Source organism: Oncorhynchus keta, chromosome 35 (genome assembly GCF_023373465.1).
Source record: "Oncorhynchus keta strain PuntledgeMale-10-30-2019 chromosome 35, Oket_V2, whole genome shotgun sequence".
Lineage (NCBI taxonomy): Eukaryota > Metazoa > Chordata > Actinopteri > Salmoniformes > Salmonidae > Oncorhynchus > Oncorhynchus keta.
In genome coordinates, this window is record NC_068455.1 from 70,466,772 (window position 1) to 70,476,921 (window position 10,150).

A 10,150-nucleotide genomic window follows, 5' to 3' on the forward strand; every position below is an offset into this window, starting at 1 on the left:
CTCCTTAATTTTCCAGCTATTGCTTCTATGATGGTGACTACCTAGAAAAATGGCCATACAGAACAAATATAACAGAATCAGTATACAGTTTCTCAATGCACCTGGTGATACTGTTGGTATAGGTAAGTCTATAGGCACCTTATCTATAGGTATTGGAAATGCAACTATTAGACTATAGGTGTGTGAATTATACTTTTCAATTGGTCCAGGTCGGAGATGGGACGGCTTGGGAGCTGGGCATGGCCAGGGAGTCCATCAACAGGAAGAGCCTTGCCACACCGAGCCCAGTGGAGGGCTATTGGACAATATGTTTGAGGAGAGGAAGTGAGTGTGAGGGGTGTTTGTGGATTACGATGAGGAGATTTTTTATGTAACGGGCAGGTCACCTATTTATTTGTTTATGTGAAACCAGTTCACTGAGAGTGTTACCTTGTTCAACCCCAATTTGATTGACAGCGGAAACAACAAATTGCCACTCATAATTGTTGCTGTTGGTTTTGTCAGTGGAGGCAGGACTTTGGATGATGACATCACAATATGAAACGTACTTTGCCATGGACAATCCATTTGCTTTTGAAAGTGCCCTAAAAAGGACAATGGAAAACAAAATAGGTTTTCCTTAAATGTAGAAAAGCAGAGCCTCTTTATTGATACATAGTTAATCATAGTTACCTAATCTGGTTTATAGAAATGAATTATATGTAAGAATCACATGTCCTTTTGTTGAATTAAATTAAATGATGGATGCTCTTCCGGTGAAACTGGAGAGCGTGCAATTCAAAAAAGAATCATAAAAATTATGGATATTATACATTTAGGTACATACTTCTTATATCTTATATTGGTCTTATATCGTTGAAAGCTTAAATTAGTGTTAATCCAACTGTCTGATTTACAGTAGCCATTACAGCGAAAGCATGCCATGCGATTGTGTGAGGACGGCGCCCCACATCAAAATATTTTTCCACCTGCACAGGTTTCATAAATTCACAAATAGCGATAAAATATTCACTTTTTAAAAATCTTCCTCTTATTTGTCATCCAAAGGGTCCCAGCTATAACATGTAATGTCGTTTTGTTAGATAAAATCCTTCTTTATATCCCAAAAAGTCTGTTTAGTTTGCTCCATCGATTTGAGTAATCTATTCGTTCAACATGCAGAGACATACACGTTTCTATTGACTCCTCAGATACCCTAAAATGTAATCAAACTATAATATTGTCTTGTCTTCATCTTGTGCCCAAACACGAATTTCCAAGAGTGTGTCCTCTACTGAAACTCGATGTCTTACTTGTTTTGGAATCTACAAGCCTGAAACCTTGAACATAGACTGCTGAAACCCTGTGGAAGTCATAAGAATTGCATCCTGGGAGCTAAAATTCAAAACGCCCCTATACTTTCCATTGTAAGAGCATAGGCTCTCAAAACAAATTTAATCAGTTTGGTTTTTCTTTGGATTTTCTCCTACCATATGTATTGTGTTACAGTCTCCTACATTATTTTAACATTTCTACAACCATCAAAGTGTTTGCTTTCCAATGGTACCAATTATATGTATATCCTGGCTTCAGGGCCTGAGCAACAGGCAGTTTACTTTGGGCACGTCGTTCAGGCGGAAAGTGAGAAAAAAGGACCCTATCCCTAAGAAGTTTTAAATGTAGCTATGTTGTGTTTTATTTTTGCCTCAGAAACCACTCTGTCTATCCATGTTTTTGGAGCAGAAGAGAAAGGATAATGCAGGGTTTCCCAAGGGGTCTGCCTGGGTGCACGTTTTGGTTTCTGCACTAGCACTACACAGCTGATTTAACTGATCAACTAGTCTTGGCAAAAACCAAAATGTGCACCCCTTGGAGTCCGGAGGACAGAGTTTGGGAAACAGTGGGGTAATGCGACTATACAAACCAATCATATCATTATCTCACGTCCTGTATCCCTCAGTGACGTGTGGTGAGGTCTGAGGCTGGCTAGGGTTAGTACAGGAATAGGTGGGACACTGAGACCAGGCCCAAATGGCTCCCTATATAGGGGCCTGGTCAAAAGGAGTGCACTAAGTAGGGAATAGGGTGCCATTTGGGACAAAACTTAGACAAGCTGGAGGCTGTACACCAAGGAGGAGAAGGAGAGAGAGGGAGAAAGATAAAGAGCGAGAGAAAGTGAAAGAGTTAGAGAGAGAGCTGAGACCGACCCAAACAAACCCTGGCCACACCTTATATAGGCCCCCCCAGATCAGACCTATGCCCCCATGCTCCCCGTCCCTGCAGCAAAGATCTCAACATGACAGCTGCACATACACCCAGGCCGTGAGCAGGGCAACAGACCCAACCCCCCTCTAATACACCGGCCCAAGCCCCATCCTGAGACCTAAGAGGTATGTATCAGATACTCAACATGCTCTGCTCACATCTACTGTAATAGTCCCGAGCCTAAACCACACAAAAGCAAGACGCTATAGTCGGCTCAGGGAATAGAACCAGCAACTTTTCAGTTACCGTCCCAACACTCTTAACCACTAAGCTACCTGTTGCCCTAGCTGAGCCTGTGTCAGGTATTGAGTCTATATTACAGTATGTTAAATGTTCTCATTTTTGCATCAATACATAATAAATATATATACCCATGAAAGATAGTCAAACATACATTTATTGTAAATAACAGTTTTTATTTTAAAAATGGTCTGATAAAATATTTCCATGATTGAATATACTTTAAAAAGGTAATCAGGAAGGTTCACCATCCAGTGGCTTCATCATTATGCACGCCTTCACACACACACACACAGTATATACACACAGTATTAACCCACAAATTCCCATTTCTGCCACCTTTGCTGCATTTAGACAGGCAGCACAATTCTGTGGTTATTTTCCACTCATTTGTCTTTTGCCCAATCAGATAAACTCTGAAAAAAGATCAGATAAAAAGAGATCAGAAATAGTCTGCCTGTCTAAACGTAGCCCTTGTGACTTCATCTATGGCCCACTGGGCACACACTGGTTGAATCAACGTTCCCACGTCATTTCAATGAAATGAAATGATGTTGAACCAAAGTGGAATTGACGTCTGTGCCCAGTGGGGGGTAAGTGTGCGAACACAAACATTTATACACATACACTCACACTCACAAACATCCACCAAGAAACACAGACAAACATAAATCTTCCTTCATAACGTGAGATAAAATAGCATAAACATTTGCACAAATACCTGTGTTACATAAAGGGGATGACATGGTGGTATACGAATATGGAGGATGTGTTGTTTTCAGATAGAAGGTAAGTGGTGATGTTGGACTGATGCTGGAGATGATGAATATGAGGTTGAATGTTTTTATATTTTTAAGCCATTGTCTATCAACACAATATGTTAGTGCTTGGCCTTGTATCACCATTGTCTATCAACACAATATGTTAGTACTTGGCCTTGTATCACCATTGTCTATCAACACAATATGTTAGTACTTGGCTTTGTATCACCATTGTCTATCAACACAATATGTTAGTACTTGGCCTTGTATCACCATTGTCTATCAACACAATATGTTAGTACTTGGCCTTGTATCACCATTGTCTATCAACACAATATGTTAGTACTTGGCCTTGTATCACCATTGTCTATCAACACAATATGTTAGTACTTGGCTTTGTATCACCATTGTCTATCAACACAATATGTTAGTACTTGGCCTTGTATCACCATTGTCTATCAACACAATATTTTAGTACTTGGCCTTGTATCACCATTGTCTATCAACACAATATGTTAGTACTTGGCCTTGTATCACTATTGTCTATCAACACAATATGTTAGTACTTGGCCTTGTATCACCATTGTCTATCAACACAATATGTTAGTACTTGGCCTTGTATCACCATTGTCTATCAACACAATATTTTAGTACTTGGCCTTGTATCACTATTGTCTATCAACACAATATGTTAGTACTTGGCCTTGTATCACCATTGTCTATCAACACAATATGTTAGTACTTGGCCTTGTATCACCATTGTATCAATGGGTCCATTCTGTTGGTTAATGTCTTACTACCCTCAACTAGAAGGGGTTTCATTAAGTATGTGGAAAAACATGATTGGATCTATATGCATATAACTTCAGATCTGACATAGTCCTTTGTGCAGGTACCAGAGTGACTCCAAAATGGCACCCTATTCCCTACATAGTGAAAATAGACCTCTATTTAAGGAGAGGGTGTCATTTAGGGACGCAGCCTGGCCAAGTTGAGTAAAGAGAAGGAGACAGGATTCCTGACTGCATGGTGCTTCTCCTTCAGACCTGCATTACAGCATCATCATACCTAGTACACCTATCAGGATCAGAAGAGCTATGGAGGAAAAACAAAGAGAGTAGAGACAGAGAGAAGTAGTAGAGAGAGAGAAGTAGAGAGAGAGAAGTAGTAGTAGAGAGAGGGAGAAGTAGTAGAGAGAGAGAAGTAGTAGAGAGAAAGAGAAGTAGTAGAGAGAGAAGAAGTAGAGAGAGAGAAGTAGTAGTTGAGAGAGAGAAGTAGTAGAGAGAGAGAAGTAGTAGAGCGAGAGAGAGAGAAGTAGTGGTAGAGAGAAGTAGTAGAGAGAGAGTAGTAGAGAGAGAGAAGTAGTGGTAGAGAGAAGTAGTAGAGAGAGAGTAGTAGAGAGAGAGAAGTAGTAGAGAGAGAGAAGTAGTAGAGAGAGAGAAGAAGTAGAGAGAAGTAGTAGAAGAGAGAGAAGTAGTAGTAGAGAGAGAAGAAGTAGAGAGAGAGAGAGAAGTAGTAGTTGAGAGAGAGGAGTAGTAGAGAGAGAGAGAAGTAGTAGAGAGAGATAAGTAGTAGAGAGAGAGAGAAGTAGTAGAGAGAGAGAAGTAGTAGAGAGAGAGAAGTAGTAGAGAGAGAGAGTAGTAGAGAGAGAGAAGTAGTAGAGAGGGAGAAGTAGTAGAGAGAGAGAAGTAGTAGAAGAGAGAGAAGTAGTAGTAGAGAGAGAAGTAGTAGTAGAGAGAGAGAAGTAGTAGAGAGAGAGAGAAGTAGTAGAGGGAAGTAGTAGTAGAGAGAGAGAGGAGAAGTAGTAGAGAGGGAAGTAGTAGTAGAGAGAGAGAAGTAGTAGAGAGAGAAGTAGTAGAGAGAGAGTAGTAGAGAGAGAGAGAGAGCGAGAGAGAAGTAGTAGAGAGGGAAGTAGTAGTAGAGAGAGAGAGAAGTAGTAGAGAGAGAAGTAGTAGAAAGAGAGTAGTAGAGAGAGAGAGAGCGAGAGAGAAGTAGTAGAGAGGGGGGATTATATTAGATTAGGTACTACGGCAACACTTTATAATAGCTTCCATGAATTACAACGTTATAAATGGTCATACATGTTTATAAATGATTTGTAAATTATTTATTTCTAAATGTTAACAATTTATAAATGATAAAAGTGCTCATGCCTTGAAGTGCTTTTAATGCTAATGGTTTAATAATGAAATTGTTTGTTATAGTTTAATGTTTAATCATGTTATCAGTTATTATTATGAAGTGTTTGTGGTGCTTCTTATGTGGTTATTACCTTGAGACAGGCAGAAGGCGGAGGGAGCAGAGTTTAAAGAGTTTAACACAGTAGTGTTGGGGTCGGCCAGGTCCACAGCTTTATCACTGTTCAGAATAGCCTGAGGAGAACCTAGGGTATCTGTTACTGAGGGAGAAGAAAATGACAAGAGGGAGAGAGAAAGAGAGAGAGAGTAGAGACAAACCAGAAAGAAGAGATGCAGGGTCCACAGGGTGTTTGGAGGTGTAGGGTGAAGTTGAAGCTGATCCTAGATCTGTACCTAGGAGAAACATCACCAGGAGCGTGTTTGGATGAGTGACTCACCACTATTAAAAGTTCCGTTGGAGATGGAGAGGTAGTAGCTGGTGTCGATGCTCCGGGTGGCCGTAGCGTTGGGGACAGTAGCAGAGAAGGTGCACTGGATGATCTGATCGTTGACTGAGCCCTTCACAGACTCCACAGGCAACTACCCAACACAAAGGTTTTACCACAATTAACATTAGTCAAATGTCAGTAGGCCTACACTGTAGTATTAGTCAGGTACCCTGTTGCTCTCCCAGGCACTGTCCCAAATGGCACCCAGGTGTATATGCAGGGAATAAGAGTCAGAATTGGGATCAAATTCAACTTCAATGACCACAAAAGTATGTAACTCTAAATCATGAATCGTCTATCAGTATATTGCTCAATTCATAAAACTCATTGATTACATATCAGTTCACTTCCGGAATTTGCCTGAAATCAATCCGTCAAACTAAAATCTGTTCCAGGAAGTCCAAAATGAAACACTGTGTTCTGATTGGTCCAACTCACCTTGTTGTTGACGGTCAGAACTCCTTTGTCGAGGAGAGCTGTGAAGAACTTTACTTTTCTGTTGCTGTTTGCGCACACATAAGTAGTGTCATTCTGACCCTGTAGAGGAGAGAGATGATGAATTTGAATCAATAAAAATAAATCGTAATTTTAACCGTATTAATTTAGGCTATTTTTTCCCAATTCATTAATCAAATGTAAATACTGAATTTCCTCAAGTTAAAATGACTTCTCCCACCAACCCCAACTCTCTTGTCCTGGGTATTGTAACATCTATGCTAATTCTAAAGGCAGGTTTCCATACCTGTGTGGAAGTTTTGGACAAGCCTACTGCGATGTAGCCACTGGACACTCCTCGTAGCTGGAAGGAGAAAATCTGTCCCAAGGACTTCTTGATGGAGACGAAGAAACAGGAACCAGCCACGGCCGGATCACAGTCTGGCGGCTTAGCAGCACAGAGCTGGGACTTTTTACATTCCGCCATTGAGATATTTACCTGTTGAAGAGTTCATCATTAGTTGCTGTCTTTTTTACATTAAAGGTGCAATCTGCGATTTGTACATACAGTACAGTTTTGAACTTAAAAGGGGAAATCTGCAATTGCTATATATGTTTTTTAACTTTTAAATTATTAATATATACCCATTGATTCTTGAAGAACATAACTTACCTCACAAGCTTAGTTTAACTACATCAGAACACAACATAACTTCTTTAAATGATGATTTCTACATTGTTTACTGCGTGTGTAATAAAGCACTTTTGGGGACTTTAAAAAAGCCCAATATAAATCCTATGTGAGAACTCCAAAACATGCCTTGGGTGCATCAAGAAGTTAATCTACTTTCTGTTTCTCTATATCTATCTCTAGTTTGTTAATTAACCTAGTTATGTGTGTTTTATGAAATACTAGATTTTCCACACTGTCATGGATTATATTTATGGGTGAACTGCAGGGTAATGTAACAGACACACTTTTTCAATGGCAGTGTGTGCAGTTTTTTGTCCTACAAGTGCCCTTAAAATAATATTTAATTTTGAAGAGAGAGAGAGGAGGGGGGTCAGAAAAGGAGGGAGGGAGAGAGAGAGATCGTGTGTTTCCTTTTTCTAGTCAGAGACTCTGGGAGACGTGGAGCCTAGGTACTCACCGTGAGAGCTGTGACAGGTGCCATTGTTACGTTGGGTGCCATTGTTACGTTGGGTGCCATTGTTACGTTGGGTGCCATTGTTACGTTGGGTGCCATTGTTACGTTGGGTGCCATTGTTACGTTGGGTGCCATTGTTACGTTGGGTGCCATTGTTATGTTGGATGTCATTGTTACGTTGGGTGCCATTGTTACGTTGGGTGCCATTGTTACGTTGGGTGCCATTGTTACGTTGGGTGCCATTGTTACGTTGGGTGCCATTGTTATGTTGGGTGCCATTGTTATGTTGGATGTCATTGTTACGTTGGGTGCCATTGTTACGTTGGGTGCCATTGTTACGTTGGGTGCCATTGTTATGTTGGCCATAGTAGCATTGGAGTTCGGAGCCATTGTGGTGTTCTGTGCCTCGGCTCCCATCGCCATGTACGCCATTGCCATGACAACTGCGAACATCAGTCTGCTGATATTGTCCATTCCTGATAGAGTAACAGAGATCCACGTAGTAAGCAGGGGTGGAAAAACTACCCAAACGTCATACTTGTGTCAAAGTAAAGATACATTAATTAATAGAGAATTACTCTAGTAAAAGTGAAAGTCGCAGGGTAAAATACTACTTGAGTAAAAGTCTAAAAGTATGTGGCTTTAAATATACTTAGGTATCAAAAGTAAATGTAATTGCTAAAATATACTTATTAAAAGTAGAAGTACAATTATAAATCATTTCACATTCCTTATATTATGCAATCCAGACGGGAACGCGATTTTCTTGTTTTGTAAATTTACAGATAGCCAGGGACACACTGCAACACTTAGACATAATTTACAGATAGCCAGGGACACACTGCAACACTTAGACATAATTTACAGATAGCCAGGGACACACTGCAACACTTAGACATCATTTACAGATAGCCAGGGACACACTGCAACACTTAGACATCATTTACAGATAGCCAGGGACACACTGCAACACTTAGACATCATTTACAGATAGCCAGGGACACACTGCAACACTTAGACATCATTTACAGATAGCCAGGGACACACTGCAACACTTAGACATCATTTACAGATAGCCAGGGACACACTGCAACACTTAGACATCATTTACAGATAGCCAGGGACACACTGCAACACTTAGACATCATTTACAGATAGCCAGGGACACACTGCAACACTTAGACATCATTTACAGATAGCCAGGGACACACTGCAACACTTAGACATAATTTACAGATAGCCAGGGACACACTGCAACACTTAGACATCATTTACAGATAGCCAGGGACACACTGCAACACTTAGACATCATTTACAGATAGCCAGGGACACACTGCAACACTTAGACATCATTTACAAACGAAGCATTTGTGTTTAGTGAGTCCGCCAGATCAGAGGCAATAGAGATTACTAGGAATGTTCTCCTGATAAGTGTATGAATTGGACTGTTTTCCTGTCCTGCTGAGCATTTAAAATGTAATAAGTACTTTTTTAGATATCGTAATTAAATGAAATCATGTGACAAAAGCAATGAAAAAAGTCTGTATTCCAAGGAGAAAAAGTTCATAATGTCTGATGTGATAGTGGAGGCTAACCAGCTGCAAAATACAAAAAACAACCCTATCACAGGCTTGAAAATGCCCTTCACCAGAGAAACGTACAACATAAATAAATAAATCGTTCAAATAGATGGAAATGTTACCTGTACTTTTGTGACTTGGAAGATTTCTGTGGTTCTCTTTGAACAAGCTGTTCCAGAAGCTAATGCTGCGCTGAGAAGTAGATGTTCTCAACAGGTGTCCTTGAAGCGATGTCGCCACCTGAGCTCACTCTCCCGCTATTTAAAACAGCACTCGCAATGGGAGGAAGGACAAAGGATTGAGAAACCTACCTCTCTCCTCCGTCTTTTTGGGGATGGTTTCACAATGGCATGCTGGTTGGCGTGACATAGGCTTCCTGGAGGAAGGGTGAACCGGAGACAACACTCAATGGACACAATTATGTTGTTAAACCTAACCCTCCGACAATAGCTTGGTCAAGTCACCCTTTTTTTAAAGACCCATCTTCCTGAACCCAATTTATTCTACTCACTTCCTTGTGTATAAAATATGCTTGGAAACTATATACAAGACTATTTGTAAAGAAATAAGAATAATATAATTAAATATATAATATAATTAAATTAATTACCAATAGATACAATTTAGGTCTAAATATAATCCACATCCAACGCCAAATGACATTTAATCATTTTTTAAACCTATTCTATGATTCATTCCAGGCCAATAACACGTGTCATTCACACCTGTCTAACTCAAATAACACATTATTCTTGCTTTGTTTTTTTGGACTGAGCTGAGTTGAGCCTCACACAGTGGATGGAGAGCAGGCAGTCTTTTGAATTCAATCTGGATTGTGTCAAGTTACCCAAAGGGTTAGATACAGTTTTGGTGAATCAAGACATTTTGTTTCAAGAGATGAAATTGAAAACATTACATTTGTCTGGAGATGACAAAAGTTTAAGATATGGATGTCCTATTTTCATTAACAAGCCAGATAAATAAAGTGCAATATTTTGAACCTAGTTATGTGTGTATTATGAAATACTATATATATTTTTTAAATGTTCACATACACTGTCATGGATTTTACTGTCCCACCCTAGTGTTGCCAGGGAATCATGAGGAACATGCCTG

At 39.9% G+C, this 10,150-nt stretch overlaps 1 protein-coding gene across 3 annotated transcripts; it reads right to left on the reverse strand.

The window, feature by feature from the left end:
* Positions 1 to 2,639: 2,639 nt before the first annotated feature.
* LOC118367993 (putative ferric-chelate reductase 1) lies at positions 2,640 to 9,335 on the reverse strand. 3 transcript variants are annotated; one of them, XM_052497510.1, is made up of 7 exons: positions 9,163 to 9,335; positions 7,458 to 7,930; positions 6,614 to 6,805; positions 6,310 to 6,408; positions 5,821 to 5,962; positions 5,518 to 5,643; positions 2,640 to 4,340 (listed from the first exon to the last, which is right to left on the reverse strand). In XM_052497510.1, exons 2-7 carry the CDS (start codon positions 7,926 to 7,928, stop codon positions 4,297 to 4,299), a joined length of 1,074 nt encoding a protein of 357 aa, XP_052353470.1. In that variant the 5' UTR covers positions 7,929 to 7,930; positions 9,163 to 9,335; the 3' UTR covers positions 2,640 to 4,296. The 3 variants fall into 3 exon arrangements, with proteins under 3 accessions (XP_052353470.1, XP_052353471.1, XP_052353469.1); XM_052497511.1 differs by having other exon boundaries at positions 5,518 to 5,637; positions 9,157 to 9,334; XM_052497509.1 differs by having other exon boundaries at positions 9,157 to 9,333.
* Positions 9,336 to 10,150: the final 815 nt, after the last annotated feature.